Source organism: Jaculus jaculus, chromosome 6, assembly GCF_020740685.1.
Source record: "Jaculus jaculus isolate mJacJac1 chromosome 6, mJacJac1.mat.Y.cur, whole genome shotgun sequence".
Classification (NCBI taxonomy): domain Eukaryota; kingdom Metazoa; phylum Chordata; class Mammalia; order Rodentia; family Dipodidae; genus Jaculus; species Jaculus jaculus.
This window is the reverse complement of record NC_059107.1, coordinates 124,782,612-124,806,862: the sequence shown is the minus strand read 5'-3', so window position 1 is coordinate 124,806,862 and position 24,251 is coordinate 124,782,612. Positions and strand designations below refer to the sequence as shown.

Below are 24,251 nucleotides of genomic sequence, written 5' to 3'. Positions count from 1 at the left end.
TGTAAGGAGTCCTACCCTTCCTTTGGCTCTTACATTTTTTTCCGCCACCTCTTCCGCATTAGACCCTGATCCTTGGAAGGTGTGAGAGAGATATTGCAGTACTGGGTACTCCTGTCACTTCTTTCCAGCACCATGATGCCTTCTGAGTCATCCCAAGGTTACTGCCATCTGAAAAGAGAAGATTCTCTACCAAAAGTGAGAGTAGCATTAATATAAGGGTATGAACATTAAGAGAAGTGCTTACTGGGCAGTTTGATAAGTATAGTATATACATTTAGTCAGATAGCAGCAGATGTTATACCCATAGGGCTCATGACTACCCCTGATTTAAGTTTTCAATATCAGGGATGCATTCCCTCCCATGGAGCAGGCCTCCAGTCCAATTAGAGGGCAGTTGGTTTCCACCTTGATAGACCACTATTGCATCCTCTGGCTCATTTGCCCTGGCTGACCAAATATAAGGCTTTCAGTGTCCACTGCTGAGTATCTTCACTGGTGATTTCTTTCTTGGTCATTTAACTGCATGCAGAATGGCTTCTTCCAGCTTTCTGTCAGCTGGTCTACATGGAGGAGGTTATCAGTTCCGTTCCAGCAGGATTTCTCAGTGGCCTTGCAGCCCAAGTATGTGGAGTCTTCAGCAATAGGGTCTTACCATCTACTCCTGGTGGGAAACCAAGGGCCTTGACAATGGCCTATAATGTTTTGGGGGCATCAGGGACCTTCCTGGCTAACAACTCACTGGAAAGTATCCCATCCCTGGCACTAAAAATTTTCTAGCAAAAATCTATGGCTCCTGAGTGTGCCATTGTGCAAAAAAGTAGGATTCCATATGATTTATTTATATTCTCTTAGATTTTGATTAGCCCTCCCTCCACCTTTCCTTTACTTGATCTCTTCCCCTGGCCACACTTTGGGCCTTTTCACCCCCATTAATCTATTCTTCTACTTACATCTATATACAATACCATCCTATTGGGTACCCCCCTTCCTTTCTCTTTCCTTTTAGAGAAGTCTTTATAATTATAAAATTATACAAGGTTTTATGTTTTATACATTCCAAATGCAATGCCCTCCTTCAAAAGCTGTTTGTGGCTCATTTATAAGTCCCTAAATATTTTATAATTGTATCCCTAATTTAATATTCAGAAAGACCATATTATGAAAATTGTCATGCATTCTTGATGAATTCAAATACCAAGAAAACCATCAAATATTATTACATATATTATTACATTCCAACATTACATATATTGCTGATAATTTCTGATGTTAATTGAGTTTTCCAGCTACACATCTTATCCAGCATAACAAAATATAGGAGAATTAAGTTTGGTAGCAGATAAGAATAAAACAATACTTCTGTTTTTTGACACAAAACACACACACACACACACACATATGAAGAGAGAGAGACTTAAATAAAGAATTCAGGGCTGGAGAGATAGCTTAGCAGTTAAGCGCTTACCTGTGAAGCCTCAGGACCCCGGTTCGAGGCTGAATTCCCCAGGACCCACGTTAGCCAGATGCACAAGGGGGCGCACGTGTCTGGAGTTCATCTGCAGTGGCTGGAGGCCCTGGTGCGCCCATTCTCTCTCTCTCTCTATCTGCCTCTTTCTCTCTGTCTGTTGCTCTCAAATAAATAAATAAACAAAAAAAATTTAAAGAATTTATTTTATTCTAAATGTGTTACATTCTAAAGTCAGAAATATAAAGACTAATTGAAAACAAGTGTATGTTTTATAGATAATTACATTTTAGATTCTTCCTGAATAAGATATAAATATATATATGGAATTCTTATTTATAATATCACTTTAGCTGGAATCATATCAAAGAGATAATTCAGAACATATTTAGAATGAAAACTGAGGAACCCATTAAAATAGTAATGTAAATTACATTAAGATTGCAGGACTTTCCTAATTTCCATCTGAGAAAAATGCATCACAACTAAGTCAGTCCTCCTAAAAAAGTATGCAATAAATAAATAATTTTAATATGTAAATTTTATACAAATGAAAATATAGACTACACTGCATTATTTTTGTTTAGTTCCAAAAGAAAAGTCCATTTCTTAATGGACAATAAAAAACATCAGAAATATTTTTCTAAAATGTTCATATTGAAGCAATTTTTTTAAATTTTTTGTTGTTGTTGTTCATTTTTTATTTATTTACTTGAGAGCAACAGACATAGAGAGAAAGACAGATAGAGGGAGAGAGAGAGAATGGGCGCACCAGGGCCTCCAGCCACTGCAAACAAACTCCAGACACATGCGCCCCCTTGTGCATCTGGCTAACGTGGGACCTGGGGAACCGAGCCTCGAACCGGGGTCCTTAGGCTTCACAGGCAAGCGCTTAACCGCTAAGCCATCTCTCCAGCCCTGAAGCAAATTTAATTGCACCATATCAAATAAAGATAAAACTATACACATTTGCTGAAAGAGCAAGTTGAAATAGGGAAAGCTTATCATATGAGTGATCCTTCTATAGCTGACTCCAAAACATTTTTATCCTACCTCAGTTTTCCAACAATACCAAAAGCTTTCAATTTCTTAAAATTCTGTCAATTATGAGCTGTTATAATTGTTATTTCTATAGTTGTTCTGCCTGGAGCATTTTTACGACTCCAGGATCATAAGATCTAAACACATCTTTCATTTATTGCTTCTTGTTTGTAATGTCTCTAAAAAGCTTTGGACTTATGAATTATCACTCTGTGAACTTTATTTTTTTTTGGTGGTGGTGTGGGGGGATGTTCGAGGTAGGGTCTCACTCTAGCCCAGGCTGACCTGGAATTCACTGTGGAGTCTCAGGGTTGCCTTGAACTCATGGTAATCCTCCTACCTCAGCCTCCAAGTGCTGGGATTAAAGGCATGCACCACCATGTCCTGCCACGCTGAACTTTTAAAGATCACTCTCCTAGATTTATCCCCACCAGACTAAACAAGAATAGTATGAACTTGTGTCATAAGCCTTAGCTTCTAAGTTATTAGTCTGAAAGTATTCTTCTTAAAAATGAACATTGCATAAATCACTTCACCCACAATTATAGAGGATGTTAAATATGCCAGGCTCTCAATACAGAGAGAGAAAATATATGAAGGAAGGCATTTTGGCCACTGGATTAATGTGCTGAAACTCCATCATGGGAAAGCTAAGCAGAGAGCTGTAAATTTCTACAATAGGCAAAGATACTCTGGTTGGTTAAAACTTCAAAATTGAGTTAAACAACAGGGTGTATATTGTATTCAGCATATAATCTTTATTTGTATTTGGAAATACAGTATTTAAATATAAAGAAAATAAAACAATTATAAAGTTTTAAGTGACAAAAGTTATTGTAGAGAAATATTTATTATTTTTTATTCTTTGCATAATAAAGTTATCGGTATTTTTTTACAATTTTAAAGACATTTATTAGTTGGCATAATCTGATACTTTGCAATTTTATTTCAAAATTTACTAATGAAGTCTGACATATTCTTCATTGCATTAAATATTAAATGAAAATTATTTTTAAATTTTCTGTCAAGCTTCCTTATGAAAATCCAATATTTTGATGAACAAATTACTACTAAATATTTTACTTGTTTAGCCATTTTCCTTTTGTAAAAAATATATATTTATTGCTATATTGGTGCATAAACTTTTTATTTCCTTCGCAATATTTAGACAGAGGGAGTTTATTTTCTTAATACTTTTAAACTTTAATTGCCAAATTGTGCTGAGTGGTCATTTTTCTTGCCTTGCTCAATGCTAATCATTGGATAGCTTTAATTTACATTTTTAAATTGATAGTAAAGCTAAATATTAAGAATGTTTTCTAATAGCTGTGTGATCTTGTTAGTTTTTCTGCATCATTATGGGATTGATTGTCTTTTTATCAATATATTAGAAACTTCATTCATAGGGATTTCACACCTCTTGACAAAGATTGATGCAAGATGCATAAGATAAGTTGCATCTCTATACCTTTAAAAATACATATTTTTTATTCCTTTAACTCCATCTTCATTAAATCATTTACCTGATAGAAGCATTCATTTAAGATTTGCATTTGGACTCAGAAACAAAAGCAGACACTACAGAAATCAGTGTAAAATGAGACTGGCTTCAATGATGTTTTATCAAATAATATTCAGTGAAACTCAGAAAAAAATAATACAGCACCTAAGACAAAGTGCTTTGAAGAATGGTTTTAGAGAGAATGGGATCCATGTGTGTAAACCACTTCTGCTTGCTACATTGTATAGAATGTCTATATAAACATCAATGTGTTATATATATGTGTGTGTGTGTATATATATATACACCTCATATGACTTACTGGTTACAAGGAGCACCCTCTCTTAAAAGAAGCAAATAATAGAGAGAAGTTTTTAAAGGCAGAGATAGCTCTAGTATCCTAAATGTGTTCTATGAGTTTATATAAACTTTGCTAGACTCAAATTTTTAAAACAGTAAAATAAGAATTGTGTGCATTTATATGATGCCTACACCTTTGCATATTTTATGGTTAAAAAATAATTATGAGGGCTGGAGAGATGGCTTAGCAGTTAATGTGCATGCCTGTGAAGCCTAAGGACCCAGGTTCGATTCTCCAGGTCCCATGTAAGCCAGATGCACATGATGGCCCAAGCATTTGGAGTTCGTTTGCAGTGGCTAGAGGCCCTAGTGTGCCCATTCTCTCTCTAATAAATAAATAAATAAATAAAATTTAAAAAAAAATAATTATGAACCTTGACTATACAACCCATTTAGTAATAGAAATACATATATAATATAATGTATATATATAGTCTGTACATGTCATATATTTTATATGTGAATAATAGATTTGCCACATATATAATTTACATTAGATTTGGTTTTTATAAGATCACACTAATCAATTTTATTTTTAAATTTTATTTTTAAATTAGATTGAGTTATATTAGAAAATATGTAAAATCAAACATAGCATTGTGACAAGTGTAGGAAATGCCACAGTATTGACTTGTAATATTTGGACTACACATTCCTGCTTCCCATTCTTCCAAACCAGACTACCCACTCCCTGAACATGGCATGTAAATTTCATTGATGGAAAATGGTTTCCAGTGGATTATACCCTAAATAATATTGATGAGCATAGGTCAGTATGTATATTTGAGATCAGAAATTACTGATTAAACAGTAATCAATATTCAGAATTAATGTAAAAGAATTTTATTTTGAAAACAAATGTGACTCCTTAATATAATAATGCATACTAAAGAAAAGTTCTTTTCACATGATGTTCCTCTCATGGGATGGGTCTTTGGGAGTGTGATTCTGTGATATAAAAGAAATAACACAATGGCATAGGACACTGCTGAAGACTAAGAAAAACTTATAAATTTTATAATTTGGCAATATTTAAGGAGACTAAGATTTATTTTTTATAAATATATAATTTTTGAAAGCATTGTTTTACTTCCTTCAAGTAATCTATTTACTGAATTGTAACTGGAAAAAGCTGAAGCCAGTTTCCTCATGGTTACAATAATGTTTTACAGCATTGCATGTATAGTTAATTTACTCTACCCAAGGACATGGATGCATCAAAAATATGTAAATGAAATTTTGGTAATAAACAACACGCTATATTGTGCTATCATTTTCTGAAGGAAAGAAATAAAGTTGAATTATGTTATAATTAGTATTTTACTGTTACAAAAGTAGGCCTGATAGTCACATAATTTAGAAATGCAAAGTCCTATCATGTCCCATTTTTGTATACTAACCGCATAACTATTTAACTCCCGCCGCGAGCCCTGCAGCATGCCTCTGTTTACTTAATCCCATGAGTGAAGAGAAGGGGCTCTAAACCCTCTGAGCGGACCCTGGCGTGTGTAGAGCGAGGGCGCTGTGTGAGCTGAGATGCTGTTGACTGACCAGGTACTACCTTTCTCTTTACCCCTGCCTTCCTCTCGGATTCCACTGCTTCCCTCTGGGCTCCTTCCTCATTAGCCTTCAGGCAACGTTTGGGTGACCCATGAAGAAATGGAAAATCTTGCAGCTCCAGCCAAAACGGTTAGTCTTCATAGCTGTATGAACATGAAAAAAGTTATTTTCCTGCTATTTGGATAATGAAAAATTAAAAAGCTTATTTATTTATGTATTTCCTATAGACCAGAAATAGGGTATGTTTATATGGTTTCATGATAAGATAATATTTTTGTTTCACTTTTAGTTGCTTACTTGACGTTATCAAATGGAACAATGTTAGGCTGACTTATTGTAAATATCATATAATGCACACAAAGTCAGTAACCAGTGACTTACCAACACACATACAGTTCATTTTAGAACCCTGGAAATTTTTAGTAATCAGTATTTCTAATCATTGGACATAGCCCCAGCTAACATATTTTACTAAACCAAATGAACTTAGATATGAAAAAGTTCATATTGAATTTTCATTTTCAATATAATTATGTAGTTTCTTTTGTTTTAAAAGCCCACATATAGATCTTGAACAATAAAATGAAGTGTTATGTTCATTTGGTATTCAAAAGCAGAATGTAAAATAACTTCTTAAGGACAATGTAATCATCAGTTTTAAAAATGCAATGTTATGTAACGTTATTTTACATGTAAAGTAACAAAGTCAGACATACTATATATTTTACCTTTAACAATTCCTTCTTAATTTAAAGTTCTTTGAACTTTAAATTTATTTTAAAAATTGATTGTTTAGGATTTTCTGTTATACAAAAAAGAAATCTACATATCACATAATAACTTCTTTTTAGTTAGTGACTAGTTTTTTTTTTTCTTGTTTGGTTGATGATTAATGAAGATATTTGGTTTCCACTAAGTTTTGATAGAAGAAAAGTTAATAATTTTACTCTAAAAAATTTCTTTGTGCTATGATTCTCTATCACATATATGTATATGTAATTATGTTTGTATTAAATTGAAAAATTCAAGTACTTTTAAGTATTAAAATAAATCTATGAATGACAAGGTAAAATGTTGACAAAAATAAAAGTCCCATACATTGTTTATCTACATATTTAGATTGGAATTTATTTAAAATTTATAAAAAATATAATGTGTGGTCTTGATCTGGGCTCTTGAATTGGTCTCAGAATGTGTGTATCTGTTTATATCTTAACAACAAACATGTTGCATTAAAATTATGCTTCTGATAGATAATTTTTACTATATGCACTTGAAATTAATTTATGTTTACCCACTTTATTAATCATTTCCTGCTGCTAACACAGAGAGAATCAGAGGAAGGAAGCTGGGCTCAGGTAGGATATTCATATGCTTTAAGACATTCTAGGCTATGAGGATAAAACATAGGAAACTATTGTAAGTCATCATGTTTGAAATTTTCACCTAGTTCAAGAATTAGGTTGATATGTATACTTAAATCTATATTATGTATTTTATTATGTCTTTTTAATGATCAAATTTGTGAATCACCTTATTATTTATTCACTTTAAAATAGGGTAGTTTTCTTCTTCCTTAATAATATACAACTTAAGTTTCTCAGTAATTACCCTATAATATATGTAATCAAAAATCATTCATATTGGATCAGATTTATTAGGATTTTTCATGGTTTAATTTACCATGAAAAATTTGTAAGGATTAGAGTGCAAGGCACAAGGATTCGCATAGAGAACATAACAAAAGCTACTCCCATGTACTAAACTAGCTACAAAGGATTTGCATAGATATTGTGAGTAAAATCTATTTGTCTGAAAGCAGTCTCCACATTTTGTTCAGCATTTCTACACACATGAAAACTGAGAGAATAAATATGTACTATACTTAGTGTGACTCAAATGTTAGATATAAGATCAGTATTGTTAGTTATATTAGGACCTGTACTTAAGAATATTATAATGAGACTAATCAACTTTAATTTTGACATTAATTTCATCATTCTTTAAAGACAACACCTAAATTCAGTCTAGATTTATGTTTTCTCTAGATTTATATTTTATGATTAGAAATTTGAATTTAATTTATAATAAGGAACACAAGAGGCAGTCTTCTAGGACAATAGAGAATCTTCTTTAAAAAAGTAAAGTTAGTAGTGATTGTGGGTTTGGTTTCTGTTTTAACTGTCTGGAAGAGGGTTTACAAGATCAGTTTGTATTTTACACTGAAGAATCACCTTATATGCCTTGATCTGACCTACTCAATTGTGATGTCTTAATAAACTTTTAAACAACACTGATCATTTCCATTGATCATTATAGAATATTGGCTCCATGCTTTATCAGGCACCAATAACATTGATTTATTAAGGCTTCAGTAGTCTATCTTTCTGACCTTATTACAATTTTCTTTAATTGTCTATTGAGACTTCTGTTTCACATTTAAGTTGGCTATTAATAGGAACCTTCAAAAGAAGGAAATGGTAGAAAACTATTTGAAAAACACTTAAAAGTATATTAAACCTATTAATACAAAGATGGAATTAATATCAAAATGGAATATTGAAGCTTAAAATTCCTAATATAATTTTAGCTGTAATTTATTATTAATAAGTTACATATTTGGACAAAACTTGATTTTGTTCTAAAATATGAAATGAAGTTAATTTTTTTCTATGCCAATATTCTGACAGAATTTGCATAGCTATATTCCACATATAACACAGTAATTAAATATCAGTTATAATACTGGCTAATGTCCTCCAATTACCATCTCATTTTATTGGTTAAGAAACTTGACTGCTATAAAACAATTCCAGTGTCCGGTCTTTCTACAGACCCTGGCTTATGGAGATATGAACCATGAATGGATTGGAAATGAATGGCTTCCCAGCCTTGGGTTACCTCAATACAGAAGTTACTTTATGGAATGCTTGGTGGATGCAAGAATGTTAGATCATCTAACAAAAAAAGATCTTCGTGTCCATTTAAAAATGGTGGATAGTTTCCATCGGTAGGTTTTTGGAAAATAGTAATTGAAGGTTAAATAAGTAAAAAACATATTTTTGCTAATATAAAAATGTATAGGAGTTAGGAAGAAGGTACTATTCGGAAGGTCTGTGTACTTATACTTGAAAAAAGTCTCAGTCAGCAAATTCAGAGATTGTTTTATGTAGAGCTATTTATGGTATATGTCCAAGGTACATGCACTACATCTGCACAATTTCCCCTCATTTATAATTGTATTTTCATGATGGGATGATTATAAATAAATTAATTAAGTATAATTTCATAAAAATTACATTTCAGCATGTTTGTTTATACCAGAAAGTTATTGCTGAAAAGCAAACAAACATTTGAGGTTTCAGTCCTACAAACTTATGTGATTATACATACTTTTTCACTTAAAAACATACTAGAATATTTTAAAGAAGAAATTTTTCTACCAAGTACATACTTGTGTTTTATAAATTTTTATATTAATATGTTACTTTTTGGAAGAAAATACTAATTGCATTTCTAAAGACCTGGGAAGAAACACAGATAAGATTTTAAAAGAAGGTTAAGTAGGCTTATAAAGGTTCTATGTAATAAATTCTATACTGTGGTACAGCAGCCTGGTACTCTAGGTGCCAGAGACTGAGATCAAGGTATAGATAGGTGTGGCTCCTTTGGAACCATCAGACCTTTCATTGTCCTCACTTGGTCTTTCCTCTGTGATTGTGCATTCCTGCTGTCTATTCTTGTTGAAATTTTCTCATCATAAGAACACCAGTCAGACTACACAAGTCTCCACATTAATAGCCTCACTGAATCTCTTGTTAACATTCAGAATACAAATGCAGTCACATTTTAGGGTACTGGGTGTTAAACCATTGATTGACACATTTATTGAAGAACATAATTCACTCTACAACTTATGCCTAATGCAGATTCCTGTCTTTCTTTGATTTCAAGAGTTTTGAGTTTACATTGTTAATAAAATATATGTCTTAGAAATGCGTCCAACACTTTTTCATAGACTTGTGTATATTCCTAAACATGTGTCTATTACTAAATAGTTAAGAAATTAATGATAGTAAATGACATTTGCTTTTCAACCTATAGACCTTTAATTTAATTTAATTTATTAGTTTTCTTTTCAGCAAATACAGGCAGTTTGGTACCATTGTTTAGGTTCATCCATGATCTACCCCCTCCCATTGGACCCTCCTTGTTGATGTAAATGGGTCCTGCATTGTGGAGTTAGCCCACAGTTATTGGTACCATAAATGTCTCTATATATCATGCCCCAACATGTGACTCTGCCATTCTTTCCGCCCCCTCTTACGCAAAGTTTCCCTGAGCCATGTTGGGTTCATTTTTGGTCTGCTTCAGTGCTGAGGTGTTGGGGGCCTCTGAGGCTCTGGCTCTCTGATTTGGTAGGAGTTGATTTTTCTCTGTGTTGGTCTCCTTCCCCTTTGTGCTGGTATCTGGTTCATCAGGAAATCAGCACCCTTGCTTGTTTCGCCAATTATCCTTAGTTTCAGTCTGACCCCTTTTGAGGTATGTTGGGGCAGCTCTCTCCTTAGGATCTGCATCTACCTGAAAAAGAGAAGCAGATTCTCCAAAGGAGAGTAAGATAGCACCCAGAAAATTGAGATAACACTTTTTTGATAGAGAGTTTAATAGGTGTAGGCCCTCTTGTACCCCATGATTGATGGTAGCTTGATATTGGAGAGTGGGCTTATGTTTGGGTATGGTTCTGACTTGTTTCCCAGCTCCAGCTATGGATCTCTACCCTTGAGGGGATCAGTTAGCTAAATCAAGAGCAGTTGTTTCCCCACCATGGCTGTGTGCCACTATTGCACTTGTGTGGGCATCACATCAGGTTATTTGTTGCTAATTAGGTTAGAGCATGAGTTGCTTGGACAGATATTGGTCATTTCCCCCAGTCGCCCATGTAGCACCATAGATCATTTAATATTTTTTCCAATCTTACTCTTCCCATAGTGTTTCTTTCTCTTCTCTCTCTTTTGTTTCTTTCTTTGTTCTTTTGTTATTTTGAGGAAGGGTCTCACTCTAGCCCAGGGTGACTTAGAATTCACTCTGTGTTCTCAGGGTAGCCTGGAACTCATATTGATCCTCCTTCCTCTGCCTCCTGATTGCTGGGATTAGAGGCTTATGCCACCATACCGGGCTTCATAGTCTTTATTTGTAATATGACTAAATCTTCTCATTTCTTTTTTCTGTATGTTTCAGGACTTTCTTTTCCTACTTATGTTTGTGACCTCATAAATGGATTTTTTATCTCTTAAGATTACATTTATTTCTTATCTCTTGTTATGAGAATATTCTTCCCTAAACAAACAAAATTTTAAAAAAAATATCATTCCTTTTATTTCTTTTTTCAATGCTTTTATTTACCTGGCTATATTTCACACATGAAAAGAAAGACTTTGCTTAGCATAACCCTCTTTTGCATATGCAACTACATTTTCCTTTTCTTCCCAGCCTAGATTTCAACTCTAAGCAGTATGCTTCATAGTCACCAGAACTTTCCCACTACAAACCTTGACTCCATTTTGGTTTCCTTGCCTCTTAATGATCACTTGCTCTCCTGCTTTTCCATGCCATCCTTTCACCTCACAGATTCAACATTTTATTCTTTCTGCACTCTTTGTTAGGGTTTTTAGCTATATATTTTCTAATTGGTATTCCATCTTATTTGTTAATTTACTTATTTTTATGGTATGATTTCTACCAGACTAAAAAGGAAATATTTATTTCCCTCAAAATATTTCTGTCTTCATAAAATGAACTTAAACTCTTTGTGAAGGAATAATAATTTAGCTTTCAGTATAAAATATAGAAATAGCCAAGTGAAACATTGATGAATAGAATTATCCTTATTTTCAAAACTACATTTCACAGTATTCTTTTATATTTTAGAGATGCTACACACTTATAACAATTTCAAAAATATTTTCTTCTAATACTAAAGGATGCAATTGTAAATGTAATTTATTAATGCAATGCCCTAACAAGAATGCATGGAGTTGACTCTGCTTCGTTAGACACTCATTCTCTGCTGAATAAATTAATGTATTTTCTGTTGTTTTATTTTTTTGGACAATATAACAGAACAAGTTTACAGTATGGAATTATGTGCTTAAAAAGGCTGAATTATGATAGAAAAGAATTAGAGAGACGACGAGAAGCCAGCCAACATGAAATTAAAGGTATTGTGCATTTGTTGATAAAATATGCCCCCCATGGCGATTTTACATTCATTTTTTTTGAACGTAAGATGCTATGGATGTTTCAGTGTTCATCAACATGCATTATTTGGTTAGGAAAATCAGTGTGTGTGTCTGTGTGTATGTGTTTCTCCTTAATCATAATACTGAACAAGGATAATGTTACCTTATAGAGTGAATGTCACTTTTGGGCATATATTTGAATTTTCTGTGGAGTTTTTTTTTTCCCCCTAACCTATTTAATTATACATTCTTCCCACATGAAACATAGCTCTGTATAGATATTTTTGTCAAATTTTAAAGAAATATTGTCATTTTTCAAAAGATCATGATAGTTTGTTTTTGTAGTAATTCATATTGACTTCTATCATTTGAATTTAAATTCAATGCCCAGACATTTTATTTTTAGAAAATAGTTATATAAATTATCTTTGAATTTTATATTGAAATCTTACAAGAAATTTTCTCTCATAAAACAGACTAAGTCATTAACAAATTTTACCTCAGAATGGGGCTTAGGAGAAAAGTTAATTGCTGCAACTACTCTGTACAGAGACATTACATAGTGCAGATTCGTTAGAAAATTATCATAATAAGTAACTAACTCTTGTATTAATCAATTTTTGGTTCCTTTAACAAAATACCTGGGACAGGCTAAGTGTCTAAAAAAGGATATATCTCCCAGGTTTAGAGGCTGGAAGTGCACGCAGGCACAGGTTCTTGTGAAGGGTTCCCTTGGCCTCATTACTAAGTGGTGGGTGGCAGTGATTGAAGCAGACAATAACTGCCACAGAGAAAGCTGGACGGTCCAGACTCAAGCTGGTTCAACAGTCCTCTTGAGAGAACTACCAAGGAGCCCACAAGTGTGACTTTAATGCCTTCCAAGGATAGTACCCCTTCCTGCCTTAGCTGGGCCAACTTTTTAAAGACTCCACACTACCTTCCAATATCACATTTCTAAGGATCAAACATCCAACACATGGTACTTTGGAGAGACAGTAAAAACATTTCAAATTTATTGTTGTATTGAAAAGTACCTTAACACAGAGGATAAAAAAATGGTTTGAAATTATGGGAGATTATTAGATCTGATTACAACTACTATTGTTATTGCTATTATTAAAGAAAACATAAATTGTTAATATAGTATATAAGCATCTATAGTCCTTTGTTTTCAATAAACATAATTGATCCTTTTGTTATTTAAATAAGAAAATGGCTTATTCAAAATATATTACTAATATTTTTGAGTAAAATTTTAGATATTTAGTTGTATATAAAATATGTTTCCATTTCTTATGATTCAAGAATTAACACCTACAAATATTTATTTCATCAAATTCATTGCGGTATCCTATATTATTTTAACTATAAAAAATTGGGCATGAGACTGCTTCCATGTTAATTTCCCTTAGGGTTTATTTCAGATACAAAAAGTGTATGTGTTACATGTCGCTCTTGCTCATATAAAGTTTAGCATCATTTCCTTCTTTAATTTAGAATCTGTTCTAAGTTTCTATAATCTTCATCTGTGAAAAACAAACTTGAGAAATTACTTTTGTCTCTGGCAGTTCTTGGATAACTTTTATTTCTGGAAGGCTACAGTTGAATGCTTGTGGGATTATTCTTAAAATACTTGTGATATATCCTTCAAAAGAGAGAGAAAGAGAGAGAGAGAGAGAACAGATTTTGTCTACCATTTCATTTAAGGTTTTACTGGGAAATAAGAAAGGGCATATCCATTATGAAAATAGAGTTGTTCGATTTTACTTTATTTTTGGACCCAAGGAAATTGTATGCTGCTTTTAGTACATTGTTCAGCATTTGAATTAAAATTTGGAAACTAATGGACCAAGGACAGACCCCAAAAAAGAACTCTGTATTTGACCTAACAAAGGATGTTTTGTTTCATACATTGATTTTACACATGGGATACCACTTTCTAGTTTTTCTTTGTGAAGTATTTTTCCCAGTTAGATTTTATTGTGCTTGGACTCACTACATGAAATCCTTTACAAAATTCTCTAAGGGAGAATTTGGCCCAATACCAAATGTTCTATTAGTACTTGGCAATTGCCGGTTAGAGTCTAGCTCCTAAGAAAAAAACTACTGCCATGATTCATTATGATTACATACAAACAACTCAATTTGATAAGTAGCTGTGAGTGAGATCATAAACAGCCTGATTCCTACAATTGATCCGATGACACTTATAGGAATAACTTTCAACTCTGACTAGCAGTCTCTGTTATTATCTAAAGTGCTAATTAACCTTGACCTTAATAAACAGGTTTCTAGAGTGAGAAAAGTATTGAGAATGTACTAACATTTAATTTGTTGCTAGGAAACAGCCTACACTGATCTCTAGCCACTTATTGCTTAGGTCAAAAGGATTCCTATAAACCATTCACACCAGAATATACATTTTGCTGGGAAATAGAGAGATGCATCAGACTTGTAAAATTATAAAGGCTGTTACATTTTTGTTCTGAAGAAGGAAGGTTTAGATGCTTTTTTGGTCTTCATACATCTATAATTTTATATTTTTGATCTTTCTTTTTGGTATTTTTATTTAAAAAATATTAGTTATGTACACAGTGTGTATACAGCCATGCAGGTACTATTATTAGCCTCCTCCCTGTCCTCCCTCCGTTTGACAGGGACCCTTTTCCTTGGTGATGTGGGTCATGTATTGTGGGGATGGACATCTGTTATGGGGAAGAGGCAATGTCTCTGTGCATAATGTCCCCACTTGTGGTTCTAACAATCTTTCTGCCCCCTCTTCTGCAAATTTCCCAGAACCATGTTGGGTTCATTTTAGGTTTGCTTCAGTGATGAAGTCTTGGGAGCTTCTGTGTCTCTGGATATGTGGTTTGGTAGGAATTTAGTATTCTCTGTATCTATCTTCTTCACCCTTGTGCTGGTACCAGGTTCACCAAGAAAACAAAAGTCTTGCTCATTTCCCCAATTACTCTTGGTTTCAGCTGGGGCCCTGTTGAGGTGCGATGGGCTAATTTTCTCCTCAGGGTCTGCATCCATCTGAAAAAGAGAAGAAAATTTTCCAAAAGAAGGTGAAGTCAGCACCAGATTAATGGGATAACCATTATTATTTTAGACAGAATTTAATAGGTGTAGGCCCTCTTGTAGCCCACGATTGGTGCGAGTTTGATAATGGAGAGTAGACTCATTTTATGGATATGGTTCTGACTTGTTTCCCAGTTCCAGCTATGGGTTCCATTCCACTGATCAGATCAGTTAGCTAAATCAAGAGCAGTTTGTTACCCCCTATGGCTCTGTGCCACTGTTGCACTTGTATGAGCATCACGTCAGGTTATTTGCTGTTGAGTAGCTTAGGCCATGAGTTGCTTGGACAGATGTTGGTCATTTTCCCCCAGTTACTCATGTAGCATCTTCCGGCACTAGACTAACTGTCTGGGAACTTACTGTCCTCAAGATTCCACCTATGTCACTCCATGTTTTGTATAAACAGCATATGGTGTATTTGGCAGTAGGGTCTTACCACTAACCTTTGGTGGATCATCAAGTACTCTGACAGAAATCTATCTTCTTTTGGGAAACCTTTTAGGTCTCTGATCAACAGCTTATTGTGGATGTTAACCACATGCTGGTACTGGTAGTTATAGGCCAGGGCCAATGAAAATAAGGAAGAAAAAGATAGGCAATATAAAAGAGATAGAGAGAAACAGGAGAAGAATAAGGTTAGTCTTCACCTTACCCTCTCAAGGGCCCTGTTATTCAGGTGTTCCCTCTTAGGACCACATGAAGGTTCAACCATTTAGTCTGTCTTTTAGGAAGTAGAATTTTATGGTACCATTGTCATTTGGGTCCAGGTTTTATGTGCCCCACCCCTAATATATCCCCCTATGATAATCACATTCACATTAAGGAGTCTAGAATGCATGCATTTGGTATCTCTTAGAAGTAAGAGAATGAGAAAGGAGCAATATTTGAAATGCAAACAGTAAGCAACAAATTCAAAAACATTCTGCAAACTTGATTCAAAATACATGAGGGTTGGAGAGATGTCTTAGTGGTTATGGTATTCGCCTACAAAATCTAAGGATCTAGGCTCAATTCCCCAATACACACATAAGCTAGATGCATAAGGTGACACATGCATGTGGAGTTTGTTTTCTTTCAGTTGCTAGAAGCCCTGGTATGCTCATGTTCTCTCCCACTCTTAAGTAAGTAAATAAAAAATATATTTAAAAAACACATGAGTTTGTAGAGAACAGATATTTCAAGCCACCCCAAAAGATTGTAAAGAAAAGGGGAAATAAAACAAAACATCCCTGGACATTTGGTAGTAAAGTTTCTAAAAACCATGAATCCCTCACAACACACATTACATAAAACTTAAAAGGCTGAATTAATTCTATAGGAATTTATAATAAGATCTTTAAAATTCACTTAACTGAAAAGTACTACAACTAATATGCTAGGCAGTAGAATAGAATGAGACAAAACCGGAAAGTATGGAAATATCAGAATAGCAAATGCAGTCAGAAGAAAACCATGAGGATAATAAAATCATAATCAGGAGGTGTCTACAGGTAAAATTACTGTTACTACCTATACTATTAGTAATCACAATAATGTGCCTTCACAATTTAGTTTTCTTAAATATTAATTTGAGAAAGAAGGTGAAGAGAGTCAAGAAAAGAGATGCAGAAAGAGAGAGAGAGAGAGAGAGAGAGGAAACGGGCAGGCCAGACCCTATTGTCACTGTGAGCAAATTTCAGACACATGTGCAGCTTTGTATATCTGGATGTACATGAGGACTGGGAACTAAGATCAGACCATTAGGGTTTGCCAGTAAGCACCTTTAACTGCTAAGCCAGCTATCCAGCCAGCCTTTAGAATTTAAATTTTATATATAATAAGAACCATTTAAAAGCCATATTGCTATTCAAAAATGAAATTGGATAATTTGAAGATTTTTGCATTATCTAGGAAATGGAAAAGGGTCAATTTATAGTAACCTTAGTAATCAAGGATGTGTATTATAAGTTTCATGTGTGACAATAAATATAAATTTTAAAATGAAATAAAGAGGTGGAATAAAATTGTAAAATATAACACAAAATAATAAAAAGGCTGAATAAAAATAATCACATCTGAGATAACTATAAAGATGATACATTTAATTTTAATACACATTTTAATTTACTTATTTGCAAGAGAGACAGAAAGTGTAAGTGGGGCAGGGCCTCCTACCACTGCAAACCAATTCCAGATGTGTGCATTGCTTTGTGCATCTGACTTTTCATAGGTACTAGCAAATTGAAACCAAGCCATTAGAGTATATAAGCAAACATTATTTAAAATATATATATATATATATATATATATACATACATACATACATACATATATATATATATATATATATATTATATAATATAATATATTTGAGAGAGAGGAAGCAGAGAGAGAAAGGTAGAAGTAAATAGAGAATGGGCATACCATGGCCTCCATCCACTGCAAACAAACTCCATACATATGCACCACCTTTTGCATCTTGCTTAAGTGGATACTGGAAAATTGAACCTGGATCCCTATGCTTCACAGGCAAGCATCTTAAAAACCAAGCCATCTCTCTAGGCAAATAAGCCAGCATCTTTAACCACTAAGCCATCTCTCTAACTGGAATGATGATAAATTTAAACCCAGACATTTGAGTAATAGTTCAATGAAAATCTAACAAAAATACAGAGAAAGGGCTGGTGAGATGGTTAGCAATTAAGGCATTTGCCTGCAAGGCCAAAGGACCCTGGTTCAATTCCCCAGGACCCACATAAGCCAGATGCTCAAAATGGCACATGTGTCTGGAATTTGTTTGCAGTGGCTAGAGTCCCTGGCATACCCATTCTCACTCACTCTTTCTCCTTCCCTCTCTCTGCCTCTTTCTTTCTCAAATAACTAAATAAATAATAAAATATTTTTAAAAGTACAGATAAAAATTAAAATATCCTGCCTGGCACTTGGGAGGTAGAGGTAGGAGGATTGCCGTGAGTTTGAGGCCACCCTGAGACTATATAGCGAATTTCAGGTCAGCCTGACCTAGAGTGAGACCCTACTTCAAAACAACAACAACAACAACAAAAATAAATGTCCGATTTACAAAGGATACACTTTACTACATAATGTGAAAAATTCAAAAAGCAAGTATTGAAGGAGTCATACATGCAAATGCTAACCAAATGATTTGTAACTTTTGTTAAAGAAAGAATGCAGACTGCATGCAGGAAGCAATCTAGAAATAAGTTGTTTGCTATAATTAAAGGGACAATGTAGCAAATTTGTACACATCTTAGATACAGATTTAGAATGTGAAAAAAATCAGATATAAAGTTAATGGATATTCCCACAGCAATAATGAGAATCACTGTTTAAAAACATGATCTAAGAGACCTGCCGAGATGTATAAGTGGATAAGAACACTAGCTTACAAGCCTGAGAGATTTGGGGTTCTGAGAGCCTTGAATTTGTATCCCCAAGAGCCATGTAAATGACTGGGAATGGCCACACAAGTCTGTAACCCCAGTACTGTGGGAAGCAAAGCCTTGTGAAACAAGGAAAACACTTGGCTGAGCCATGGAGTAGCACACCTAATGTTATCCTCTGACCACCACATACATGTACAACCTACCCATCAAGATATGTGTGCATTCACCACAAGCACACAGCACACACACACACACACACACACACACACACATCACATCACATCACATATGTTTACATACATTTCATTGTCTACGTGCATTATTTTATTGTGCTGCTGTAACACAGTAGTACCACAAACCGTGCAGCTTAATCAATGGAGCAATCCAGTATCCCACAGGGTAGAAGTTCAAAATCAAGTTGCTTGCATGGGTGACTCCTTCTGAGCTGTGAAGAGGAATTTTTTCTTAAGCTTGTCTGGTTGTAACAGTTTTCTGGAAAATTTCTCCAGTGTTTGGGTGTCAGTGTCACCCTGTTTCTGCCTTCCTGAACACATGACATTCGTCATGTATCCATGAGTGTCTAAGAGCTTCCCCTTTGAAGAAAAGCACCATTAGATTGAATGAAAGCTTTCTCAAATGACAGCATTTTAACCAATTTTTCATAAAAGAAGGTTATATTTTGCATTACTCAGGACTTCACCATGATAACACCTAAGAACACAGCTCAAAAGCTTTGAAAAGATAAATAAAAAATAAAACTAAGCCGAGTTTAGGGGCATATGCTTTTAATCCCAATACTCATGAGGCAGAGGTAGGAGGATCACTGTGAGTTCGAGGCCAGCCTCTATTTTTTTTAATTTTTTTCCTTGAAAAAAAATAAAATTAAAATAATTAATAAAACTAAAAACTGGTAAAGGTGTATAGTTAGGTGTTTTACCAGTTCTGCATTAAATTATAAGAGAATTTGTTTATCAACAAAGGCTACCATTGAATATATGATTACCACATGACTCAACAGTCCTGTTCCCTGCTATCTACTCCATTGCAATATATAAAAGACATGACAAATGCATTTCAGAAGTGTTCAGAGCAGCACTGAACTTAACAACTCAAGGGAGAGTCCACCCAGTACTCATGAAAGGTAAGTGACTGTCATGGAACAACTTACAATGATGAAAAAAAGCAAGTTATTTGTGCTTCCCAATGCATTTCTGAATCCTATAATGAGTCAAATAAAAACACAAAAGTACATATTGTGAGAACTGCCACCCAGGAATGAAGATCTGTGTTTAAATCTCCCGCACCCATATAAAAGCTGGGAGTGATGGTGGCACCCGCTATTCCAGAGCTGGGGGTAGTATAAACCACAGTATGCCCAGGGCTGGCTAGATTGCTTTCTAGCCCAATTAGAGAGCTTTAGTTTTAGGAAGACCTTGTCCAGAATAAGGTGGAAAGCAATTAAGGAAGACACCCAACATCTTCTTCTTGCCTCCATATGCACATACAGACATATGCACCTGCACAAATGTGACCATACACATGCACACAAATACAAAGGTAATCAATAAATAAAAGAAAATGTTAAAAGATATTAGTTGGTGGACAACACTATCACTGTATTCCTTTAATGTTCATCACAAATGAAAAAGAACAAACTCACAACTTTCACAAAATTTCAACAATATGAAATTATTATTATTTCAGCCTTCAAATGCTACCTGATTCTGGGGGCAATTGAAATGGGTGAAAACAAACAATTGAAACTGAATACCAGTTCCCAAAATATGTTTTATGCTCTTTTTTCTGAAAAAAAGTTTATGTTTTACTCACAAATAATAAGCTTTTCAAGGGTGAGGCATGGTGATGTATACCTTTAATCGCAGCACTTGGAAGGCAGAGGTAGGAGATCAAGGTGAGACTACAGAGTGAATTCCAGTTCAGTCTGAGCTAGTATTAGACCCTACCTTAAAAAGAAGCATGAATTTTGCATGAAAGTGTTTTTAGGAACATAACCATGGTAAGCATTAGTCTATTGAGTGTGTGTAGTTTGATGCTACTGTGTTTACATGAAACAACAGTTGGCAATAAGGACTTTCTAATCTACATGCAATACCGTATTGTGGTTAATAAAGTGCTTCAAATAAAGAACATTAATAGCACTAGATTTGCTATATTTTTGTATGGGACTTGGGTCGCCATCTGAGTGTGACACAAATAAGAAATGTCCCCATCAGGTGGTAAAAGCATTAAATTTCTGATAGATACCTAGGTTTATGGCATGAAAATAAGACACACTTTAAGGCATTGCAGTCCATTACATAGAAGTGTTTTGTATGCAGTAATAATGAGCATTGTAGGATTGACAACTTTTTTATAGATTTAAAATAGAAAAAGTTAGTTGTTAGAGCAACACAGGCTTGCAACAGAAGAAGACTGGAGCATCAGGGAGTGTCCAGGTCATCATAATGGTGATGAGGTCACGTATTTGTGGCTCATTTCACCCAGTGGTTTTGTGGAGTAAACAAAGTCCTACAGCCTCACCTGCCATCCTTTCTTTTTCTAGATGTTTTGGTGTGGAGCAATGACCGAGTTATTCGCTGGATACAAGCAATTGGACTGCGGGACTATGCAAACAATATTCTGGAGAGTGGTGTGCATGGCTCACTGATAGCCTTGGATGAGAACTTTGACTATAGCAGCTTAGCTTTATTATTGCAGATTCCCACACAGAACACCCAGGCAAGCTCCTTTGTGCTCAACTATCACTGAGTCTTGGCTTGCACACTGGCAAGTTAGACTTTTAGCGGAAAAAAAGTGGATGGGGAGATAGGATTGTGTATTTCTGTATTAATGAGATATACTTTGGGCTGGAGAGTTGGCTCAATTGTAAAGGCTCTTGTTTGCAAAGATTAATTATCCAGTTTTGATTCCCCAGTACCCACAGAAGCAAGATGCACAAGGTGATGCACGTGGCGAGTTTCTTTGCAGTGGCTGAAGGCCCTAGGTCACCCATTTTCTCTCTATTCACCCCCTCTCAAATAAATAAAGTAATGAGTTTACTTTAGTTGGAACTTAATAACATAATACATATAAATAAGATACTGTTTTCTTGTGATATATGGATGAACTGAGTAAGGTGGGTGAAGAATATTTATATCCTCGAATACCATTTTTATTGTGAAAATATTTGAAATCTTTACTTTAGCTTGTATATATAGGTATTTATAGTCACTTTACTACAGAGAAGCACACCTAAACTCTGTGTACTCATCTAACTTTCCCACTTCATCTCCCTCACACCCCCTTCTCTCTAGACTTTTAATTATCATGGAACCTTCCAATTACATAAATTCAGCACTTGCAGATTCCACTTTATGATAGATCATGGAGTCCTTGTCTATATGGCTTAGTTCACTTAATATAGTTATTATTTTTTCCACTTTTAAAAATTTTATTTAACTATTTGCAAGAGAGCGAGAGAGAGAGAATGAAAATGGGCAGGTCAGTGCCTCTAGCCCCTGCAAATGAACTCCAGACACAGGCATCACCTTACCTTATGTATATGCCTTTACATCAGCACTGGGGAATCAAATCTAGGTTCTTTGGCTTTGCTGGCAAGTGTCTTAACCACTAAGCCATCTCTCCAACCACATATTTATGATTCTTAATGAAAGCTTAGTTTTTGAAATGTGTCACAGTGGTTCTAATTTCAAGCTACTGGATTTCTAGACAAACCAAATCATAAAATTAGACAGGAAGGGATTTAAAGGTTATGTGACTCAATTTATCTCCAGAATGCTAGATTCCCGAAAAGAGTAGGTCTGACAGCCTTTGGGGATTGTCTCTGTGACTTAGTCCCGTCTGTTTACAAATCTCATTTATACAGACATTTAGTGTTGAGGATGTTAGTGATGCCCAAATCTAGAAAACTACTTCAGTCAAAAAAGGTCCATATGAATTAAGAATAATAACTCCAACCTATAAAACATTGACTTAGTGGTTAAGGTGCTTGACAGTGAAGCCTAAGGACTAAGTCCAACTCTCCAGATCTCACATAAGCCATATGCAAAAAGGCGAGGCAATCGCATGGTCATATACGCCCACTAGGTGGTACAAAGTTTCTGGAGTGTGATTTCAGAGGCTGAGGCCCTGGCTTGCCATCTCTCCCCTCTCCCTCTCCCTCTCCCTCTTCCTCTCCCTCTCCCTCTCCCTCTCCCTCTCCCTCTCCCTCTCCCTCTCCCTCTCCCTCTCCCTCTCCCTCTCCCTCTCCCTCCCTCTCTCTCTCTCTCTCTCTCTCTTTCTCTCTCTCTCTCCTCTTTCTCTCTCTCTCTCACACACACATTCTCTCTCTCACTCTCTCTCTTTCTCTCTTACCCTCTCTATAAAAAATTAAAAAAGTTTAGAAAAAGAGAGCATAGAATCCTTATACAGGTTGAAGTTAAGCTGGCCATGGTGCCCATGCATGCAATTCTAGAATTCAGGATTTGAGGCAAGAGAATATATGTTAAAGTACAGCCTGGGGTACCTGGTAAGTTTCAAGCCAGCTTCAGCTTCATATTCAAATTTGTCTCAATAAATGAAGAAATCTAAAATTCATGCAGATTATCATCAGCCAAATTTGTGAACTATTTATAGAAATCTGATAACATTCTTTAATTCAGCTTTAATACTTTAAAGCTTACATGAAATATTCAACTGAATTAAGAAATTGAGGTCACAGCCTGTGACCTCAACCATTTATACAAGGTTATCACTTTACTGTCCATTGACAAAAGACAATGTCTAAAGCTAAAATTTACAATGACTTCTAGACATAGAGGACCTAAAACTTCCAAGATATCATATAACTAAATTATGCTCATGAAAGCATCCTCAGGTAAATTAAACCTATGTGATGTTCTGTAAAATGTGATGTCAATGATGGTAACTGTCACTTGATGTCCACAGGCAAGGCAGATTCTTGAAAGGGAATACAACAACCTCTTGGCCCTGGGAACAGAGCGACGACTGGATGAAGTAAGTCCTTCCTAATATTCAGAAGTAGCTTAGCGAACAAACGGAAATGGAGGAACATCATTGCTGTTAATTAACTCGGACATTAACAAAATATTTGTTCTATGGGTAGGATCTAGATTTCTCAAAAGTATTCTTAAGTAGCAAAACATTTTTCATATTTGTTTTGAGTATATAATTATCATTTTGACACTTAAAAACACAGAAAATAATTCAAAATAAGAACATAACCAGTTACTGTAAAATGCTCAGCCATATTTCTAAAATTCATAAACAATAAAAACATTAATACAGATAAGGTCAACTGTTAATTAAGAAGTGTATTATTTCTTAAATATCATTACAACTTCTCAAGAAATTTCAGAATATTAAATTGAGGAAGGAAATTTTCTTTTCTTTTTTTTGGTTTTTCGAAGTACCATCTCACTCTAGCACAGGATGACCTGGAATTCACTCTGTAGTCTCAGGGTGGGCTCAAACTCTCAGCAATCCTCCTACCTCTGACTCCTGAGTACTGGGATTAAAGACGTGTGCCACCATGCCCGGCTAGAGGAAGAAAATTTTCAAATAAATTGGAATCTTTCACTATTTTAGATAGTGATATT

General features: G+C 34.8%; 1 protein-coding gene across 20 annotated transcripts in view; it reads left to right on the top strand.

Moving 5' to 3' along the window:
* The window catches only part of Ppfia2 (PTPRF interacting protein alpha 2), a 441,464-nt gene that overhangs the window by 410,351 nt on the left and 6,862 nt on the right, over positions 1 to 24,251 (top strand). For 11 of the 20 annotated variants that reach the window (XM_045152128.1, XM_004650146.2, XM_045152134.1 and 8 more), the window contains 6 exons: positions 5,994 to 6,056; positions 7,256 to 7,285; positions 8,744 to 8,937; positions 12,048 to 12,145; positions 21,197 to 21,372; positions 23,581 to 23,649. In XM_045152128.1, coding sequence (XP_045008063.1) covers positions 5,994 to 6,056; positions 7,256 to 7,285; positions 8,744 to 8,937; positions 12,048 to 12,145; positions 21,197 to 21,372; positions 23,581 to 23,649 — 630 coding nt within the window. The remainder of the gene's footprint in view (positions 1 to 5,993; positions 6,057 to 7,255; positions 7,286 to 8,743; positions 8,938 to 12,047; positions 12,146 to 21,196; positions 21,373 to 23,580; positions 23,650 to 24,251) is intronic. The other 9 variants (XM_045152145.1, XM_045152135.1, XM_045152130.1 and 6 more) reach the window with 1 other exon arrangement.